Here is a 22,413-nt window from a genome sequence, read left to right as displayed (position 1 = left end):
AAGAGGAGATTTTGGAGGGAGGGCGGAGGGTTGGGACATTAGTGGCAGTTAAGCATCTGAGTGGCAAGTGTCTGAAAAAGCATGTTGGTCTTGTTACGTGCAGGCCCTATGAAAATGTTGTAGCATGATAATTGCGATGTTTCTTAAGTGTCAAGACAAAACATGGGCACAGGTTAGCATAGCTGTTGTCTAGTAAAAGTGTACATAGGGTGTATGGATCCAGAGATGTGATCAAGCAGACAGTAGGTAAAAAAAGCTCCATTCTCTTGGTTGTGCCTTTAAATCAATGGGGCTAATCTCTACCATCTTAATTTGGGGACCAACACTTACAGGATTACATTAAAAGTTGCAGAAGTCCACATTCATTTGCACCAACACTAACACCCCAGAATAGGTACTCTTCGAGCAGCATGGAGAAAGGAATTTTATTCACTCAGTGAAATGTGTTCACAAATAGCCCTTTGCTTTAAGGTCCTTTTCCAAAGGCAGCCAAGTGGAGCATGCAGCCTTGTGTGTGTTGGGAATAATACATTTTGTGAACACTAAAACATAGCTTTCGTGATCCATGCTTCTTTTGATTAAGTAATTGAAACACTTTCTTCATGCAAGTTTAAGAGAAATCCAACAACTTAACATTAATTGCAAAAACGATTTATTTTGTTGAGGCATACAAAATTTGACGAAAATAGCTAATGTAAAAGTATTTTCAATGCGAGAGCGCAACATGTAGTGGACTCATTCCAACTTAAATTTGCTGTCATCTCACTGATCCACAAAGAACTCCACCTGCGGTTTTGTCTTCAGCCTACCCAGAGTTCCATGATCGAGCAACAGAAGACGCACATTTAAAGTTTCTTGTTGAATGAACTAGAGCTGGCGAAAACTTATAACATGGGCTCTGTTTAAGGGATGATGACATTTTCACCATTTTATAAACAGCGAAATGTACAGGTCAAGGCTTCTAGGGATTACATTTTTCAGTCTTTGAATGAAACTGTTAACATGGTTAAGTCCTTTCACTTTACCAGTAACAAAACAATCCTACCTTCAGCGGCTTAATTGGTCATGCCTTTTATTTGTCTGCTAAATCCCCACAAAACCATGTTAAGAAAGTTAGCTGGACTATTTAACAAAACACACAGTAAACCTGGCTAATCTCATAAAAAATAATAGATATTCGAAGTACCAAGTTACATGTATTCCTACTGCCCATGGTGGATTTGGAAACATTTTGATATGAACGTCAACACAACAACAAGACAAAACAGCAAGCCTCACCAGCCGAGTGTCAGAAGGCAACCTTAGAGGCATTTTGCTGGACAATAATTGCACATTGAGAGGCTAACTAAACAAGGTAAAGCTTCAAGTATGTTTCATGCCAATCATCATTCAGAGTCATAACATTACTGAAAGGTGCACTCGTTTTTCTGGATGCCATTCCAGGCTTTGACATGCTTAAACTAATTAAAAACACAGGTAATTTCTTTGGACAAAAAGGAACATGTTACGCATTTTGCATTGGGAGCCTGCAAATCAAATTCATAGCTGGTTCTATAGAGAAGAATCAACAGTCCATACATGCAACTCCCAGTGCCAGATGAAAATAAAGTACAAGGACAGGGTTTACGGGCATGCCAGCACATATGTGATTCACACCTGTTTTGGAGGCAGGCAAAGGGGTGGGAAGGAGAATATCAAACAACTATTACCAACCAAATGGCTGAGAAAACAATCTTAGGCAAACTTCAAAAGAGCAGCCAGACGGTTGTGGTGAAATTCTAATCCAACTACTCCCGCTACCTCCAATCTATCCATCTACCCCAAAAAGATGTACATAGATGTGCTGTAGTGTGCGTCTAAGGATTCCCTTAAAGACAGATTTAGTGCAACCCGGGTTACTATATAATTACAGGGATAGCTGAGAGTACATTGCCCTGTAAGATCAAAGGTGGCCAATCTCCATTAATACAGGAAAAACTGATGTTGACAATTGGCTGGAAGGCGACAGAGAGCAAGTTAACTATGGATAAATAAAATGCAGTGCTGCAAGCAGCCATTAATGGTAAATGCTTTCTCATACACACCTCATAACAGACAGGAGTAAACATGATGTATCTATTTTGTAGCCTATCCACGCAAGGAAATGTTCATAATTGCAAGGAAGCATTCTGCAAACAAGGGTGGTTTACTGTACAGTGAATGCCTCCTGAGAACGATCAAACCATGGTGTGAAAGACTTCATCAGGTAACAGAATTGAATTGGTCAGAGAAAATGGAAAACGTTAGCAAATCATACACAAACCCCTCTTATACCATTCTTTCCATGGTAAAGAACCATAACGGAATGCTGAAAAAGGTGTGCACATACAAGCAAATGGGATCTTCCACTGTTGGTCTCTAGATAGCAGGTTTACCGTTAATACCATCAAATTAAAACTGACGAATGAAGCAGACATCTCAAGAAATCTGGATTCAGAACGCACAGTATCATTTTAATTAATTTTTTTTTAACGTTCTGCTGGTCCATCCACTAACGCTAGAGCAAGTCACAATATTTTATTTGGTGCAGACGTCAATATCATGTCCGTACAAAATTAATGTGTAGTATAAGGGAGAGTTTTGAACCAAATCAGCAGACTCCATTGATTGGAACTTTAGAAGGATGAGACCGTTCGTACCCACCACTGTCCAGGTGGTCTCCCTCCATCCTCGTGAAGCCATGACAGTCACAACGAGGCTTTGGGGTGAATGACGTAAACGCAAAAGGACGTTTAAACCCAGTTTGGGTTTCTCGGCTTATGAGTGCCATTGTGTTGCTGCATCCAAAGAACCATTCACGGGGTCCCAAGTGCTTGTAACATCCAGCAGTGCCAGTCCCTCGATAATAATAATACACGTTTGCAATAATAAATAGATCAGGTATGTAAATAAGGCAGTTGTGTGTCCCCATGCAGTCATCCTGCAGACTAATGGAACCACAGGGAGATGCACGGTGCACACATTCACTAAAGGAACCAATGTTTCTCGTTCAAGGCTATCCAGGTGCACGTCCCCAAACATCCACTCCATGTGAATAGAGGCTCCTAGGTCTTGCCAATACTGCTCTGCTCAGCTTCAGTACCCGGGGATCACTAACGGCTTTAAAACAAAAGTAAAGCTGAGGAGTGTGGCTTCCCTTGCCTCGGCACTGGATCCGTCATCCTGAACGCTCTGCTTACAAAGCACTTTTTAAATTTAGTTTTTGCAATGCTACAGCCAGATGCTGTATCCTCAGGATACACCAGATGTTTCTAGGTAACTCTGTAGTTTTCGGACAGTTGTTTTGTCCAATGAACAAAGGTCAAAGTCAAAGGTCGTGTTGGTGATATGGAAGTGTCCAGTTTCCTCAATAAGATTCACAATCTGAAAAAAGAAATAGTATTTCAAAATTAAGTTACATTAAACACTCTGTAGGAAAACAATAAGCACTACTGAATATCTCACAAAATGTCTCTCAATTAGGCTATTCCCTTTGTAAGGGTGTCCCCAATTACGCTCACACCAGAATGAATGCATCCCTCTAGGGAAATAAGGCAAAAAGGCGATCTTGTAAGGATAACAAGTTTAATCTTTACAAATGAGGATGGTAGCAAAGGACTCTCTACCTGAACGGTCTTCTCCTGTCCCTCTCCCCATTCCTTTCCTACCAGAGTGGTCTCAGGCAGGGGTTTTCATAGGCCTGACTTGCCATGGTAATGTCACTGGAGCTGGATCATGGCTTCACCCCAATCCGTCCTTTTTCCATAATACGGATGCTCCAAAGCCTTCTTTCTTCGTCGTCAGCGGTTTTGTCTGAGCATGCTGTTCCACATTTTGCTAGCTATGCAAAAACACACTGTAGCTCATGCTTTCCTCCATTTTGCCAACTATGCAAAAACACACTGCAACTCTGCAGACTTATACAAACCTCAAGGCCTAGCCCAAGGAAAAACTAAACATTGTTTTTTGTGTACAAACATTTTCCAGTCATTCTCTCCATATTCCACACATCCTGCTCATGTTTATCTGGGTCCTGTAGTCTTCTCCATACTTTATACTTCTAATTTATCCCATTCTGTATTTTGCCATACAAAAACATGCGAGTCCTATTTTTAAAGCACATGGACTCTTGATGGAAAGTGGACACCTGGTGAGTCAATTCATGCTGGACAGGCCATTGTGACTGACCACACACACTAAGCCTGCAGTCTATTTTGAACAGGCCACATGCCTTCTGGGAAGGAGGGTTAGTTTGACACATGTACAGCACTAGTTAAGCTTTTAAAATGCCTGAGATCTGGCATTACAAATCTATCCAACCAATAGTTAATAGCACCTTATATTTAAACAATAACTACCTTCTTCAGTGCTTGCCTATGTCTGTGTATGTGATTATGTTTGCATGAGAGAACCTTCCTAGTGCCCCTCCCCCCACCCCTAGTCCATTATAGCGCCTTAAAGAGGTCTTGCCTAACTCTAAAGCGCTTGGGGGTTTGGGAGGACCCTGGTTCCATCCCAACATTCCCCCCTTTCGTTACTTCTACACTAACAAACTCATCCCCACCCAACATACCTACAACCCCAAAAGTATCAGTTTGAGTTTTGCTGTTTATTGTATGGCAAGTTGCATTAGAACCCCCAATTGATACCATCATTTTAGCACTACTAGGTACTACATTGACACAACATTGGAGACCCAATTGGCACATGCAGAAGAGAACCCAGAAGAAAACAATAACAGGCACCAGTATTTTAACTGCTGTCCCCAGCCATGATGGGACCCAATCAAAGGCAAGCAATAGCCAATCCGTGTTCTGAACTCCACTTTCTTCATTTGAACACCTAGATTGTGCACCGCCTCGATGTGGGATAGTGACCCATTCTCAGCTTCCTCAGTAGTTCAAATGTGCAGCAGCTGCTTCCCAACCTTTTACACACTCCTCCTTATATGACTATTAACAGATCCAGCATATAGCGGTTCTGCATCGTCATGAGTCTCAATGCACAGAGCTCTACTTTGATGGCGTTTAACCCATTCTCTGCATCATTGGCAAGCTGGAGTAGCTCCCATCGGATGATCTGAAGCTACTTGTACCCCAGAAGCCAAAAAAGATTTAAAAGTCTCTGCTGAGCTAAACATTCGATACTAGTCAGGTATTCCTCTGAGCAGTGCGGAAGAGTCTTGAGATATAGTTTGATCTCTTTCTTTTCAGGTGTTGAAAACATTTTTCTGACAGCATACACAATTCTTGTGTGATCTGCAAGTCTCTCACTGCTTCTTTAGGTGCTGGAGTGACTGTTGGCACCTTGACAGGCAGTTCTTTCCCGTACAGGTGTTCTTCTTAGATTACTAATAGTACTGAGAGCAGGGTGGCCAGTGACCACTTGCCCCTCCAGGATGATAGGAGGGGCAAGCAGGTTTGTCGGTCACAAACCCAGTAGTAATCCATCACAGCTTCCGTACCCTTCGTCATATCAGAGATCTCAAGAGTGTGGTTGCACTGTGTGTTTGCGCCAACAGAAACTGTTCCTTCATTGCTAAAACAAAGTTCATAGTCCATGTCTCTATGTATTCGCACTGGCGTCTCAATTTTTACAATCCAGGTCAGCCTTGTAATGTAGTCGGACCATATTTGCTCACACAGTCTCTACTTGGGCTATTATTTCTTTGCTGTACTCCATCAGTGCATCTGCCGGGTACGTCACTGTGGTACCCTGCCATTTGTTGTTGACATTGAGTGACCTCCAAAGGAAAAAGAAGGTGCATGTAGACACTTGCTGTATTTCGTACTGCCATTGCATAGTTCTGGGTCTAGATCGATGCTCCTCAACTGCACGCTGTGTGCCTGGAATGTGTGCTTTTTCCTACATAGTGCAAGATGTACCAGGCATTGTGCCTCTACAATTGGGACTGGACGTGGAACTAAAACCTTAGGAGCCCCTGATGCATGTGGGATGAGTGCACACAGGTAACCGCTTTCATTCATCACAATCCTTCCCGCAATGCGCATATCTGAGTACTAACTATTAGACGACTCAGAAAGCTAAATGTCAGAAATGGCATCAAAGTCCAACCCCTTATATAAATCATACATCAAACGCACTTCCAGTTTTATTTGTCTAAGAAAAACCAGGTTACTCACCGTAGTGACCACCTTATTCCTAGTCCATAGTCCCCTTTCCTCCATACTTAAGGGACATCTCTCCGTCCTGTGGGACGGGACCGGAGCACTTTGTAAAAAGCATCCAAAAAAATGTTTTAAAAAATGTGTCCTTCCACATTTTCTGCACGGGGCCCGGCGCGCGGCCGTAACCCCGCCCACCTTGGCTCTGCCCCACGCATCGCCCATCAGTCCTTTTCTATCGCCAGGTCAGAGACCTATTAGCAATAACAGAGGAACCTTATTAGAGGGGACGGCGTGCGGGCGTATGGAGGAAAGGGGACTATGGACTAGGAGTAAGGTGGTCACTACGGTGAGTAACCTGGTTATACTCCTACGTCCCGTCCCCTTTCCTCCATACTTATGGGAGACTCCCAAGCACTCCTAACTGGAACTACGGGTGGATGGAAATACCCCTTATTGAAAAAGGTTCTTCAGCACAGCCAGACCAAACTGAGCATCAGCTCTCAAGCAAGCTCATGTCAAGACAATAATGCTTACAAAAAGTGGATGGGGAGGCCCAAGTAGCTGCCCTAGCGATGGACTCCCAAGGGACATACTTCTGGAAAGATTGACAGCACAGTGTCAATCGTAGCCACCCTTGAGTCCAACTGCTTTTCCAAACACCAATGACAGAACCCGAGCCATTTACTCCTGTATTGGGATCTTGTCGAGGGTTTCCTGGCTGGCTGGATAATACGCATGTTATCCGTAGACAAATTAAGATGCTCTAAAGACCTGGCACCATGCCGCCAAGCTGAACGATTGTGGGGAGGGGTGCCACATCTGCTGTTCCCCTTGATGATGAAGAAGATCGGGGGTCACTGGTAACCTGATCGGCGGATGCACCGACAGGTGTTGAATTTCTGAGAACCAAAATCTGGCCAGCCACCAGGGGGCTATGAGTAGAAGGGAGCAGTTCACCGAGTTCTTCAGCTTCCAAATTGCTTGATGGACTAGAGGCAGAGGCAGGAAGGCATAAGCTCTCATGTTGTGCCATGGACTCTCGAGAGTTCACCGCCGTAGCGAAGAGATCCACCCCCGGTTTGCCCCAACGCAAGAAGATCCATGAGAGGACCTCCGCCTTCAACTCCCACTCGTAGCTGACCACTGTCCGTCGGCTGAGGTCATCCGCTGTGACTTACAGCTGGCCCGGGATGTGCACTGCAAGCAGCCAGACCCCATGACGCACGGCCCACTCCCAAATCTGGATGGACAGGTCCACGAGGGGTGGGGGGAGACTTCGTTTCCCCTTGCTTGTTTATGTAATACATCAACACCACATTGTCCGTGTAGTGATGATTTATGTGAAGGAGCATGTCCTGAGGCGACCAGAGGCCCGAGACCTGTAGAAGATCTAACGTCGCACCCCACCCCAGGAGGGAGGAGTACGTCGTGATCGTCACCATCGGAGCTGGGTCCTGAAACCCCGTACCCACGACAGGTTGCTTGGAGATGACCTCCATTGCAGGTCCACTTTCATGGAAGCCGGAATCATCATCAGCCTGGAATCCGGGTCCACAGCCTGACCTCAAGAACTCTGAAGAGCCATCTGGGTCCGTCTCATCTGGAGACGAGCAAGAGGAAGAGCCAGCACACACGAGGCCATGAGGCCCAGAAGCCTCTGGAACCACCAGGTCGACATGCTCTCCGACTGCGCAAACATCTGACACCTGGCTAACAGATCAGCCATTCTGTCCCCGGTCAGGCACACTCTGCAGTCGATCGTGTTCCAGCAAAAACCCAGGAGAATCAGGTCCTGCGAGACCGTCATGGAAGATTTCTGCCTGTTCACCGACAGCCCAAGATGGAACAGGAGCTGAAGGAGAGAATGGAGATTGCCCGCTGCTGCCAGCGGACAAGGGCTGCGTAAGAGCCAGTCGTCCAAATATGGATACACATGGATACCCTGGAGACGAAGATAGGCCGCAATCACCAACATCTTCGTGAAGACACGTGGCGCCGAGCTGAGGCCAAAAGGAAGCACTTGAAACTGGAAATGCTCCTCTCCCAAAGAGAAGCGGAGATATCTCCTGTGTGGGTTCCAAATCAGGATGTGCATGTACGCATCCTGAAGATCCACGACGCTGAGCCAATCGCCCATCTGCAAGGAGGACCGTATCTGGCTGGGCGTGATCATCTTGAATTTCTCTTGGGGAATGGGTTCCACAGCTCTGAGGTCCAGAAGTTTCTGAACTTCGGCTTTGAGGGAGGGCGAGCCCGACAGCTGAAAAGGAGGGTTGAGTGGTGGGGAAGGGGGTAGGGGTAAGCGGAAGCCCGCTCGAGCGACTGACAAGACCCATCCGTCTTCTGTGATGGTCTGACACGCCTCCCAATGAGACGCAATGCGTCCTCCCACCGGGGTCTCGTGCGAGCGTGGAAAACCATCATTTAGTAGGTTTATCGGTGGCGGTGTCACCTGAACCTGAGGAGCGACAGAAAAACCACATCTGTTGTTGGCTACGGCGGTTGTTCCCCGCAGGGGTATCCACTCTGCAAGATTTGCGGTCGAGGAAGCCTCTAAAGCCAGAGGAAGGTCGACTTTGCGACAATGGTCTCTGGGTTTTGAAAGGAGCCTTAACCAGGATAGACAAGGACTTAGCTGTCTGAGTGCTATCCTTCGACTTGGTGAGCTCTACATCAGTTGTATAATGAAAGAGCTCCTTCACATCGAACGGAATGTCCAACACCTTGTCCAGCACTTCTTTTGAGAATTTAGTTGCATGCAGCCACGCCTGCTGTGAGGTATCAATCCCCAGCATAAGGCCCCGAGCCGAGGTGTCTACGTGATGAGCCACAGCCTCCAGATCATCCTGGGCCAAGACCCTGGCGTCGGATAGGCCTCCTTTAAAGTCTTCCAGCTTCTCGACTGGAATAAACTCCTCAAACTCCGACAAACCTTTCCACATCTGCATGTTAGCTCCCGCTAATATCAATTCAGTGTTGGCCTGCTTGAGCTGCAAGGCCGAGTTGGCGAAGATTTTCCTCCCGAGGGAGTCGAGGAGCTTGTCCTTTCCCAGAACCTGAGCAGCCGTCGTGGAAGAGGATGCTGCAGGCCTGCACTGCAAAGTGGCCGCAGCCACTACTGTGGAGGAGGGGGGTGGACAAGACGACAGGGCCACCTCTTCCGAAGAATGCAGCCTGTATCTCGCGTCAATTTTCTTATTGACAAAAAGTCCAGAGTGTGGCTTTTCCCAGACTCTGCGGACCTCAGCCAGGACGTCCTTCTGCAAGAACAGGCCGGTACGCTCCAAGGGAGACAGGGTGAACGCCCCAGAAAGCACATCCTCCTGCGGAGGGGGTGCCTCGGGCACCGGAACATCCAAGAAGTTCATCATGTCCAGTACCCGGTCATGAAAAGCTCTGACAGCGGGGAAGGTCCTTGCTGTCCTGATTGCCTTGCGCTTCATCCGACAGGTCAGGATCCTGCTGAACCGTGTCAGGGGCTGCCTTGTCCACAGGGAACAATGGGGGCAAAGGCGGAACAGTCGGGGAAGGCACCGTAGGCAAGGGAGGCGCCGGTAGAACCACCGGAGGAACAGGTGGAGCTGGAGGCGCGGGAGGACATATCTCCCTAAAGAGCCCTTTCATATACTCCCTCATGGGGTCGGTACGCATAAGCGTTTGAAATTTACCGAAAAAAAACGTCCTCCGGAGATTGTTTCGGAACCTGAGGAGGCCTCTCATGAGGTGGACAAATCCAGGCACGTAACGGGGAAGGGTGCCACACTGGCCCCTCCACCGACGTATCCACATAAATCAACGGTGCCGACCCTGCAGGCAACGAACCATTGTGCGGAAGAGGCGTCCGAGCGTTCCAGTCAAACTGGCCGATAAGGATGCGCACAAGGGACTCTCTGTTCACCCAAAGGACCAAAACCTACACCTGAGGCCGATGGCGTAGTTGTATGGGCAGCACCCAAAATGGCCACCACGGTCGTGGCGGGAACGGGCGCCATTTTGTCCTCATCTGAGGGGAACTGTGGCACGTGAGGAAGTGAGGCAGGGGTCCTAGTCGATGGATCAGGGGTCTTAACTTTAGCCTTAACATAAGGGACCTCGGCAGAGCCGGTACTATGAGCCGGTACTATGAGGCATGGAATGTTTTTGTGACATACCAACCGCCAAATTAGCCTTCGAAGGAAGGCCCTCGGCACTGCCGGTAAAAGAAGAACTTTGCTTCTTTGCCCCTCAACAGATCTGGAGTCGCTGCAAGAGCGGGAACGGTGAGAAACAGCTTTCACAGTCAAGGCCTTGTCAGGCCTCTCAGAACTGTTGGTAGCTTTAGCCTCTGGACGAGGGACCTCGGACCTAGTCCCGGTAACAGCCTTATCTGCGCGGGCCTCGAACATCTGTTCGGTAACAGCAAGCCCACCCAAGGCCTCGGGGCGCACCCCGGTCTTATTTTTGAGGGACCCCACGACTCAGTAGAACTGGTCCACAAACAGCCCCAACAGGAGGGGCCTCGGAGCGTGCTCCGGTATCCACAGGCCCCTTACGGAGACCCTCGGAGAAAACTCTGGTACAATGATTAGGCCCAACGGGCACCTCAGGGCGAACCCCGTGGCAGAGCAATCAACGCTGCTCCCAGCCCGAGAGGAACCCGCAGCTGGGGTTCTCTGAAAAGTAAAAAACTTAATGGGCGTTTTTTCTTCTCGTCGATGAACGCCTGACAATGTGAAGGAGGAGTTTGTCGGAACACCTCCTCCCACCGCTCCAACCGACGTTGAAGTGCCCGGACCGAAAGGGAGTCGCATTAAAAACAGGAGTCCCAACAGTGATCCGGACCCAAGCACTCTAAACAAAGAGGATGGGGATCCGCCCTCGCGAAACGACGATGACACAATGAACAATCTGGAAAGTCTAGTTTGAATGACATACTAGTACACGCTCGCTAGCGTGAGCCAGAGAGGAAAAAAGGGAAGAACATTTTCCGAGGATGCAAGTGCATCCAGTCCCGAACGAGTGGAGAAAAGGACTGATGGGCGATGCGGAGCCAAGGTGGGCGGGGTTACAGCCGCGTGCCAGGCCCCGCGCAGAAAGAGAGGAAGAACACATTTTTGGAAAAAAAAATTGGGATGCTTTTTACAAAGTGCTCCGGTCCCGTCCCACAGGACGGAGAGATGTCCCATAAGTATGGAGGAAAGAGGACGGGGACGTAGGAGTAAATCTGTGGGGTTGGCCAGCAAAAAGTGAGACGTTGATTCTTATTTATCATAGACCTATTCATACTAGCATTATTTTCCTTTATAGGTAACTGTCCATCCCACCCCCCTTTATATGGCCAAACCATATAATGGACATACCTAAATACACTCCGACAACGACCAGTGTCGCACAAAACAATATAATTATTGGTCTATCAAGAAAGCATAATGCAGAATTCCTAGAACAAATTACATTCCATTTATCATTATCCCTACATAACAGGGGTTTGGACACTGTCATGCCTCCTTGCTTATTCCTGGAGAGGAGAAAACATTTTACCAAGGGAGAGAGAGCGGGAAAAGAGGGGGGAGGAGAGAGAGGGGAGAGGGGTGAGAGGGGAGAAGAGAGGGAAGAGGAGAGGAGGGAGGAGAAGAGGGAGGGAGAGGGAAAGAGAAAGAATTTCCCCATCAGGGTCACTGGGTTCTAGACCTTCAAAAAACTGAAAAATCTAAACATCGAAAATAGATTAAGAAAAATTAAATAATAAACACTGAACAAATGAAAAAAGAAAAGGAAAAAAGAAAAGGAAAACAGAAAAACCAGGGGTTTGCCACTGCACACCACCCTGGCATGGATCCTTTACTAAACATCTTCATCAGTTATGTCCTTGATCTGTCAATTGACTATTGCAGGCTCTCAATGCCACGATGAGAGCGACAAGTTCTGCCTGAGCTGAATACTGCATAGGTAATCTTTTCATGATCAAAACATCACGTCCCCTCCCTTTACCACGCACCATTGCCGCCGCTGTGTGCCTCCGTCCAGTCTCCTGGTATACTGTTGATGACCCATCAACAGAGTATATCTCCTTAGCACAGTCATGCATTTTCAGGTCATCATCAGTGGATGTCTCTGTCAAAAATGTGGCGGGATTCACTGTCCTACACCTTACTAAATGAATATGAGAGTTGGATATTATAATCTCATATGCAGAGGATCTCTGAGTCGTCAATGTCCATTAAACCTTTCTACTGCGAGTGCTTGTTTGCACACAAACTGTCCCTGCAGGACTGTGTTGAGCGCCCACTATTATAAGCCAATGGCTTGTGGCCCATTGTGCTCTTTTGAGTCAACACTGCAGTCATGAGCCGTCAAAGTGGGAAAATAAATAAAACTCCTGTATATAATCTGGAGTTGCAAAAAAAGAGGCTGTGCAAATAGCTTCTTTCACGTCCTCAAATTGTCTATTCATTTCTTCAGACTATTCTAATTTACTTTTTGTCTTCTGTCCTTCTCTGAGACTTTGTAACAGCAGCCTTGTGTATGCTGCGTAGTCTAGGATTCATGCCCTACAATAATTATATAAGCCCAAAAACTGTTGCATTTCCTGGATAGTGCTGGGCCTAGGGGTAGCGCGTACTGCCGCTGTCCTATTTGGTAGTATTCTTTTCCAGTTTGCAGAGATAAGTTGCCCCAAATATAGTACCTCCTGTTGGCAGTATTGTAGTTTTTCATCTGCCTTTTACCCTTTGTGAGCCAGCAGTTGCAATAATGCAATAGAATCCATCCTGCACTGCTCTTCATTTTTACTATATACCAGCAGATCATCCACATACTGGATGATCGCGCTAGGCACCTGAATATTTCCCAAGTCGGCATTCTGCACTCTATTGAAAATACTCATCACAGTACCCTTGAGGCAATCTTGTGTGCTCGAAGCACTGCTGACCATGTGTAAACGCTGTGAGATACCATGAATCAGGGTGGAGTGGGATTGAGAATGCTGCAATCTTCAGATCCACCACTGTGAAGTACGTCGCTGCCTTGGGAATGCTAGATAGGATCATTGCAGGATTAGGAACTAGCAGAAACTCCTCCTGCACCGCGTCATTAAGAGGATGTAGATTCCGGATCATCCTCCAACTGCCATCTGTTGCTTTCTTGACTGGGTATATGGCCGTATTACACGGGGACGTGGATGGCACAATGATCCCTTGCTTAATAGAGCCTTTTATCCCTTCCTCCGCTTCCCTTGACAACGGGTACTACTGAACCCTCTGGAATACTGCTCCTAACTTCAACGTAATCTTTATTGGGGTCACATCTCTCAGTAACCCAACATCATGCAGATTAACAGTCCATAATTGCATAGGCACATACCGCATATCCTCCTCAAAAAATAAAGACGGCGTTACCACTGCCATCAGAGGGCACTGTACCTTCATATAATGCCCCATGATCTCACAGGGGATGCAGATTTCCAAAATGATCTCCCCATTTTGCTCACTGTCCTCAAATAACTCATCAGTCATTTCCTTCAATTGTACTGTGGGGTCTACACATCGTACCGTGCATCACTTGCACGCGTCCTGATCTGTTCCAATCAGCACTACTCTTGTCTGATGATCCTAGTCCTTGAAAATCTAATGACAATATTGTCCCCGCCAACACCTCTGGTGTCACCATGGGTCGGAAAATAAAATCTGTGGGCACATGCCAACATTTTGTGGCAATTTCAGGCACTGCTTTTGCTAGTACCGTAATGCCATAGACCAATACGTCCAGGACCACAGGAACTCCACAGACTTCTGATCTCCCTTGCCATGTCATTGATTATTACCATTGCTCGAGCTACACACATCCCCGGAGTGGAACACACTACCACTTGATCTGTGAATGATATAGTTACATTTGGTTCACTGAGCACATCCCTACACAACAAATTAACAGGGGAACTGTCTGACTATAACAAGGGGGCTTGTACTACCTTCTCTCGCACTTTTATATCCAGCTCCTCAGTGTATGGAACTGTAGAAATAGCCCCAGATAATCCCTGCATGTGAAAAGTTTTACCTGATAATGGAAAGTTGCCTTCCATAATGCATGATTTAGTTGCACCTGAATCTACCATAAATATAAATTGCTTGTTTCCTATTTCCACCTCTACCAAGGTCAGGGTGTGCGGTGGTCAGTAAGATTTGACACGCGATTGCTCTCTGTGGGCGGTCTTACTCAGAATATACATTTGTCCCGGGGAATGAAAAAGGGCCACCCCATTGTAACTCAGTGGAATGGGACGCCCGTTCCCCCCGCCATCCTGTTAAACTGTGTTCCTGCACCCTGCTGCGGTTGTTGCCCACGTTGCCCTTGACTGTTAGTCCCATAAGGGAAATGATTTTGATGCCCCCCTCCCCAATTGCGGGTGTCCCATTCCCTGAGGGCCTTGAAATCCCTGCCCTTGAGGTGATGGTACATACTGAAATGCCATTTAAGGCCTCTTCTTGCAATCCCTGGCGAAATGCCCCCATCTCCAGCATCCCTAACACTGTGATGTTCCCAATCCTCCTCCCTGGGGTCCTATCCCCCCTAAAGCCTCCTGCTCTTGCTCCTCGAAATTCCCTTTATCCCCTTGGTGCTCCTTCATACTGCTACTGTGGGTGGGGTACTGCCCCCCCACTCCATTAACCCTGTCCTGCGCCGGGCACATAGTGCCACAATTGTGGCATTCGCAATCTGCTGAGTATCTCCTTTCCCCCTTAGCCGGTGCAGTCGCCAGTGCTTGGACGACAACTGTATTTAGTTTCTTTTCCACTAGTTTTGCCTCGTCCGTTTGCGCTTCTGGGTGGTCTCCCTGTCCCGCTCCTTAATTCTCTTACAATGGTGGACTATTATTTGCATCTCCGCCCAACCTTCGACTTCAACTCCCACAATTTTATCTAGTGCCTTCTGGACCTCTTTTGGTAATCCCCGGTTTACAATAAAATAGAAAAATGGTAATGAATGGTCCCATTGGCTTCCTGTAATTTAAGAATAAACCAAACTGGGCCCTCATCATCAGCCAGGGTGCACTTCATTAAAGAATGTATGTCAGTGGGTAGGTCTTTCGTGGGGCATCCCATACCGTTGTCCATACTTTATTAAAGGTTGCTCCATCAGGTTCGTTATTTGTAAGAATTAACCCAGAGTGGAGTTGCGAACATTAGCAGTGAATGTAAATGTTAACATGCCCCACACGTGTATCACTGTGTACCCAGCCTTCCTGTTCCCCATGCTGTTGCTAAATATCTGTATCCCCCCCTGTTGCTGTAAGCCCAGCCCCCTGTCTCTATATGTCTATGTATCGCTATGTTCCCTGCAGTCCTGTTCACATGCCTAGTCATGGGCCCTTTAAAGATAACCATCATATAATATCACTACGCTTACTCTCTACTATACACCAGAACGCAGCTATACCCCTGATTAATTCGGCCTAGCTGTTCACATACGAATACAACCCCATGAACACCATCACCCTAATAAAACACAGCTAGCCAAGCACATTCCGGCCTAGTTGTTCAAATATGCGTCCTTAAGGCCTAGCACAGCCAGAGTCCAGTCTGGGTGTCCACCCACCAGACTGCACACATCCAACTGATATCTCCAGCACCACACCTAGCACTAGGATGCAGCTACCACCCGGCAATTGCATCAGCGGCACACATCTGGTGCACGCACGCACCCTACGACACGATCGCTCTATAATGACCAGAACTACAGTTCCCGAGGGTGTTCAACCTACCAGCACTTTGAGGTCATACCAATGATAGAGTGCTATAAAAATACCAAGTAACATAACATAAGTCCCTAGCCTGGTCTCCGACTATGGTGACCAGTAAACATGTAAGATCTCCTAGTGCTAAGGCTACCCCTGCTGTTCGTTTCTCAAATTCATAGATCCATTTACTGGCTCCTGCTGTAAGCTGGAGGAGAGCTTTAATCAAATAATTTTTGTCCATTTGAGGCCATGGCACATACTGCGTTATACCTACTCCTTTATGTATAAGAGACATCTGCATGTCTATTTTGTTTTCAACCCTTTTTAGTATTTTTCTGATCTTGTACTACCACCATTAAATCTAGTTGATTTCCTGATCTACCCCTTACCACTGCCTCTTGTGGCGGCAATGAGTTTCTAGCTGCCTCCTCTCCTCTGTCTCTTTCTTCCCCTGCCTCGTCATTATTTCTGGCACCTTGATCTTCCCATTCATTTTCCCTCGCTGGTTCGACTTCTTTTCCCAGAACCATCCATACCCTCTCCCCATCAAATTTTTCAGCACAAACATTTGTAATTGCCCCAGCGTTGAATCTAACCAAAAAATCTCCTGAATTCCAATCCCCTCTTTTCTGCACCACTACCCTTATTTCTGGTGGTACTTCTCCAGGCTCTCTTAACCTGACCAACCTTTCCCGCAATGTTCTTAACTTGTTGCTCATATCTGCTTGAGAACCCCCTGGGTAAAATGATACTACGGGCATGTCAGCGCTTGTGGTTGGGTTATATGCAGGTGCAAAAGCTCTTTAGTGCCCCCGCCCCAGTTGCCGATTCTGATATGGTTGTCGACATTTCTCTACCACTGGAGGCTTATAGATTGGATTTGTATACCCTACTGCAGGTTTAGGCATCACGGGGTATATCCCCTTACATTGGCTCTCTTATTTTCCTGATCTTCCATATCCTCGAATAATCGCCAGATATCTAAAATCCCTTTCCTTTTTCGTAACTTCTTTCCCTTATATTTTGGTGCTAAAAAGATAGACATTTTTTCTAGCATGGTTCTGTTATGGGAGCCCTGTTCTGGCTAGGCCCAGGACACCCCTCTTCCTTTTTTTCCGAACACCCATTTGTCTATGATATTTTTCTATCCTGTCACAGTACAGTGGCAGAGCCCTATGCGTGTATCTTGAGGTTTTTTTCCCCCCACCCCCATAATGTTGCGTGGGTCCCTGATTTCATTTTTAGACAGAGGTACACAGCTTGATAAAAAAACACATTTTATTCATCATGCATTAAAAAATATATCTAAATTCACATATTACAATTGATGGTCTCAACTACATTTCTACCTTACAAAAGAGTCTTGTATTATAGAGATAGAAGGTGGTGTTAGTATTGAAAGGTGAGGAGTACTGTTATGACCACATATCAATGTGTTAAACCTCTCAACTTAATTAAGTCTTGTCCGTCAACATTGAGTTGTGTTTCTAGGTCCAAGGGTATTGGCACATTCACGAGTCAGTGTACTTAGCGTGCCCTCATGAACCAGTCTTATGGACACTTCTTAGTGGTGCCACCTCTTAGAATCTGACGTGATGTGTGGTGTGTGTGCTTTCATTTTCAATGCAAGCTATAAAATCCCAAAAAGGATATTGGTTATTAAAAATAGTGTACCATTGTGTTGTCTTTGGAACCTATGTAGTAGATCCATGTCACCAACCTTCAATTTCTTTGTAGCATAAAAGGTCTCTTCACTGAGTGACGCATCATTTCGGTAACCCAGTCGGTGGATTCTATCACACACTGGAAATAGAAAATAGAGGCTCAAGTTTCTATTCACTATCAGGACTCCTACATATTCCAGCAGGGAGGGGTACCATGCTGATTAGGTGGATCGTCATAAATAATTACGCCCCGATTAGGCTGCTTTGCTGCCAATTTTTTAACTATATATTAGGCTGTTTATTTGCCCATGTGTCTATGTTTCATGCTTAAAGAAACTGCATATCTCTCATTATACTAAATATTACTTCGACCAATTACCTGCATCAATTCTTAATATATCCAGCAAGTGGCGGTGTTCCATTTCACTTCTTTGGCATCTGGGATCTTTTCAGTAAATGCCTCATTAGAATTTATGCGCCTATTTTGTATGTTCAACCCGGGACCTGAGTGCAAACAAAAGGCAAAGCGAGAGAAAGGAGAAAATATAGAAAACTTTTTTAGAGGTCGAGACGAGAGCTGTATCTAAATAAACATTGTTTTATTTCATTCTGATTGAATATAAACCATTTTCTGTTGTTATTTGGTTGTGAAAATACAAATACAAATCTAATTCAATAAAACAGGATGCATTCATTCATACTCCATACATACCATTCAATTCTAAAACATTTCATTATTTTGAGAATTCAAAATTTTCATATAAACTTTTCAAATTTCACTGTGTTTATTCACCAATTCTGTTCGCTAATAATTGTCCATATTATAAACATTATCAACTATAAGTGTCCAAGCATATAATTCATCCATTTGTAAAGGACTTTCAATGTATCAATAGTTTCGACTCAACAGTGTCTGGTCTATTTCTTCCAGGCCATTGTGTGCGTCTTCAGGATGTGTGAACATTTATTGTTTCTAAAAACAAACAAACATGCTATTAAAACCTAATTTTGACAGCTCTTGTCTCTTCTCTCCAAGTTTTTTCTGGTTATAAATACTGCAAATGGGGAGCGACATTCATGGTCTTGCTCCAACCCCAGTTTTCTAATTTGTAAACACTAACAAGGGTGCATTCACATCTAATCCAGTATGTGCCATCAAGACAATGTCAAATATGATCTCTATCTACTCTTAATTTAAGGACAATCGTCCTAAGTCGGATTTTGAAAAAATATAATAACCAGATCCATGCGTGACCCCTTATAACAATCTTTGGGCCTGCAGGCAGTCAAAAAAGCTTCAGTAGCAACCCCGGTTGGAACCCATTTCTAGGCTGCATGTTTTAATCAGTACTGTTGGACCATAAGCCGTCTGGTGTCTTACCTATATATAGGCAAGCGTCCCGTCGGCTCCCAATATTTCTTTCTTGCCAGTTCAAGTAGTCTAATCTTGACGTTGGATTTACTGGAAACAAAATGTGAGAAATACATGTCCCGCTGTTACTGAACACGACTGGGTTCTCATGTTTAAACAAATGTGAGAAATACATATCCCGCTGTTGCTGAACATGAATGGGTTCTCATGTTTCAACAGATATATTTTTTTGGTCTTTCAATGCAAATCCAATCTTGCAGTGCTCAATTGATTCTGTTGGATTATACAGTGCTCTTCTAAAAAAAAAACTTTGCCACACAGTCTTTATATACTGTAAGTATGCAGCATTAAAACAGATAGAGAAAACAGGAAGGCTAGGAAAACCTGATCTTATCTTGGAAAATATATATGTCAACCCTATGGGTGATGGATGTACCTCAGATTCTTTTCTTTGAATGCCTTAAACATCCATCGTAGGTACAATCCTCTGATTTTCAGTTAAATATGTATCGCTCTGTAACGAGACCATCAAAACATCAAACTGTATCCATATTCACATATGAGGTGAATAATATTTCAAGCGAGTTCTTACCTGGATCGCTTTTTTCAGACGGTGCGGCATGTCTGCCCGCGGCTGCTTTTGTGTGCGTTCGGGTAGCAGCCAGATACTGATCTCCTAAATAGCACCCGTAGATTCAAGACCTGTCTTTGTTCATCTATAGGTCAGACCAGAAACAGAAATGGTCAATCTATTTCATCTGATCTAGAATGTAGTCTTATCTTGATGTAGGTGGGTGCCCTTACCTAAATTGCATGAATAGGACGTCGTTGCAGTATCCTCTGTCCTCTCTGAGATCCGCGCGTTAGTTTTAACCCCGAAGTGAAAAAATGTGCAAGTCCCTCCTATGACCGACCACATGAGTGAAAACTGAGAAAGGACCCACCTCTCTCAGTCCAACGCAGAGAGAAAATAGCGGAACTGCCAAATTGAGCAGTGGCGTTTCTGGGTTTAATCTCTGCTCGCTGAGACAAGTGCAGTAATTGAACAAAAAAGAAAAGGACAAATTCATGAAAAAAATCATGAAGAAATGTTTGTTGTGTGAATGAAACATAAGAAAAATGATGAATATATATATAAAGGGAAAAAAGAAAAGATGCAAAAAAAAGGGTGTTTTTCAAAAGGATTTTTTCCAAAATGGAGGATCCACAGGTGACTGTTTATTTAAACTGTTTCAATGTGCCTTATGGGTCTGGACATGTGTCTCGATAGCAAAACGCTCAGTGGAACAGGAAGGGCATTATACTAGCATAGACAGTAAATGGATCTCTTAACAAGTGTGCAAAGGTTGCTATACATACAAAATAGCATACCCACAGTGCATAATGCACAAATAAAAGTTCTGATATTTATTGCACCCTTAGTGACCCAATTTTTAGAACGCAACCACAGTCAGGATGACATTAAGTGGTGGGCTCTGGAATAGGTTACGGGAACAGATGCCACTAATACAGCGAGCCGCTTGTCGCAAAAAAATCAATGGTGGCTTTACCACACTCAGAGCTTTCAAATAGGTCTTAACCAACAAGAAGAAAAGAATCAATACATCAAATAGAGATGCACAACATGGTCATCTATATTGGAACCTTTATTTGTGCATTATACACTGTGGGTATGCTATTTTGTATTTATAGCAACCTTTGCACACTTGTTAAGAGATCCATTTACTGTCTATGGTAGTATAATGCCCTTCCCCGTTCCACTGAGCGTTTTGCCATCCAGACATGAGTCCAGACCCATAAGGCACATTGAAACAGTTTGAATAAACAGTCACCCATGGATCCCCTTTTTTTTGCATCTTTTCTTATTTCCCCATTATATATATTTTCATCATTTATCATTTGGTTCTTATGTTTCATTCACACAAATATTTCTTCATAAATTTGTCCTTTTTTTTTCTTTTTTGTTCAATTACTGCACTTGTCTCAGCGAGCAGAGATTAAACCCAGAAACGCTGCTGCTCAATTCGGCACTTCCGCTATGTTTTCTCCACGTTAGACAGAGAGGTTGCTCTTTCTCAGTTTTCACTCGTGTGGTCGGTCATAGGAGGGACTTGCACATTTTTTCACTTCCGGGTTAACACTAATGCACGGCTCTGAGAGGACAGAGGATACTGCAACGACGTCCTATTGAAGCAATTTAGGTAAGGGCACCCACCTAGATCAAGATAAGACTACATTCTAGATCAGACGAAATAGATTTACCATTTCTGTTTCTGGTCTGATCTATAGATAAACAAAGACAGGTCTTGAATCTACGCATGCTATTTAGGAGATCGGTATCTGGCTGCTACCCCGAACGCGCACAAAAGCAGCCGCGGGAGGACATGCCGCACTGACTGAAAAGAGCAATCCAGGTAAGAACTTGCTTGAAACCTAACATGTGAATACGGATACAGTTTGATGTGTTGATGGTCTCGTTACAGAGCGATACACATTTAACTGAAAATCTGAGGATTGTACCTACGATGGACGTTTAAGGCATTCAAAGAAAAGTATCAGAGGTACATCCATCACGCATAGGGTTGAAATATATATTTTCCAAGATAAGATCAGGTTTTCCTAGCCTTGTTATTTTCACCATCTGTTTTAATGCTGCATACTTACAGTATATAAAGACTGTGTGGCAAAGATTATTTTAAAAACAGCACTGTATAATCCAACACAATCCATTGAGCACTGCAAGATAAACCTTGGATTTGCATTGCAGGACCAAATAAACTTATCTGTTGAAACATGAGAACCCATTCGTGTTCAGCAACAGCGGGATATGTATTTCTTACATTTGTTTAAACATGAGAATACAGTTGTGTTCAGTTACAGCGGGACATATATTTCTCACATTTTGTTTCTAGTACATCGAACGTCAAGACCAGACTACTTGAACTGGCAAGAAAGAAATATTGGGAGCCGACGGGACGCTTGCCTATAGGTAAGACGCCAGACGGCTTATGGTCCAACAGTACCGATTAAAACATGCAGCCTAGAAATGGGATCCAGCCGGGGTTGCTACGGAAGCGTTTTTAACTGTCTGCAGGCCCAAAGACTGTTACAAGGGGTCATGCATGGCTCTGGTTATTGGATATTTTTGCAAAATCCGACTTAGGACGATTGTCCTTAAATTAAGGGTGGATAGATAGAGATCATATTTGACATTGTCTTGATGGCACATACTGGATTAGATGTGAATGCACCCTTGTTCGGGTTAACAAATTAGAAAACTTTGGTTGGAGCAAGACAATGAAAGTCGCTCCCCGTTTGCAGTATTTATAACCAGAAAAAACTTTGAGAGAAGAGACACGAGCTGTCAAAATAAGGTTTTAATAGCATGTTATTTGTTTGTTTTTAGAAACAATAAATGTTCACACATCCTGAAGAAGACGCACACAATGGCCTGGAAGAAATAGACCAGATACTGTTGAGTCGAAACTATTGATACATTGGAAGTCCTTTACAAAT

At 45.0% G+C, this 22,413-nt stretch overlaps 1 protein-coding gene across 1 annotated transcript in view; it reads right to left on the bottom strand.

Annotated features, from left to right (window-relative positions):
* Window positions 1-635: 635 nt before the first annotated feature.
* MLLT3 (MLLT3 super elongation complex subunit) overlaps window positions 636-22,413 on the bottom strand; it is a 1,077,824-nt gene continuing 1,056,046 nt past the window's right edge. Inside the window, exon 11 of the mRNA XM_069630761.1 lies at window positions 636-3,402. Within this exon, the coding sequence (XP_069486862.1) occupies window positions 3,271-3,402 (132 nt within the window). The 3' untranslated portion in view covers window positions 636-3,270. The remainder of the gene's footprint in view (window positions 3,403-22,413) is intronic.

The sequence above is a fragment of the Ambystoma mexicanum genome, chromosome 6q (assembly GCF_040938575.1).
Source record: "Ambystoma mexicanum isolate Mex_15411 chromosome 6q, UKY_AmexF1_1, whole genome shotgun sequence".
NCBI lineage: Eukaryota > Metazoa > Chordata > Amphibia > Caudata > Ambystomatidae > Ambystoma > Ambystoma mexicanum.
Note: the sequence above shows the minus strand (reverse complement) of the source record. Positions and strands in the feature narration are given on the sequence as shown.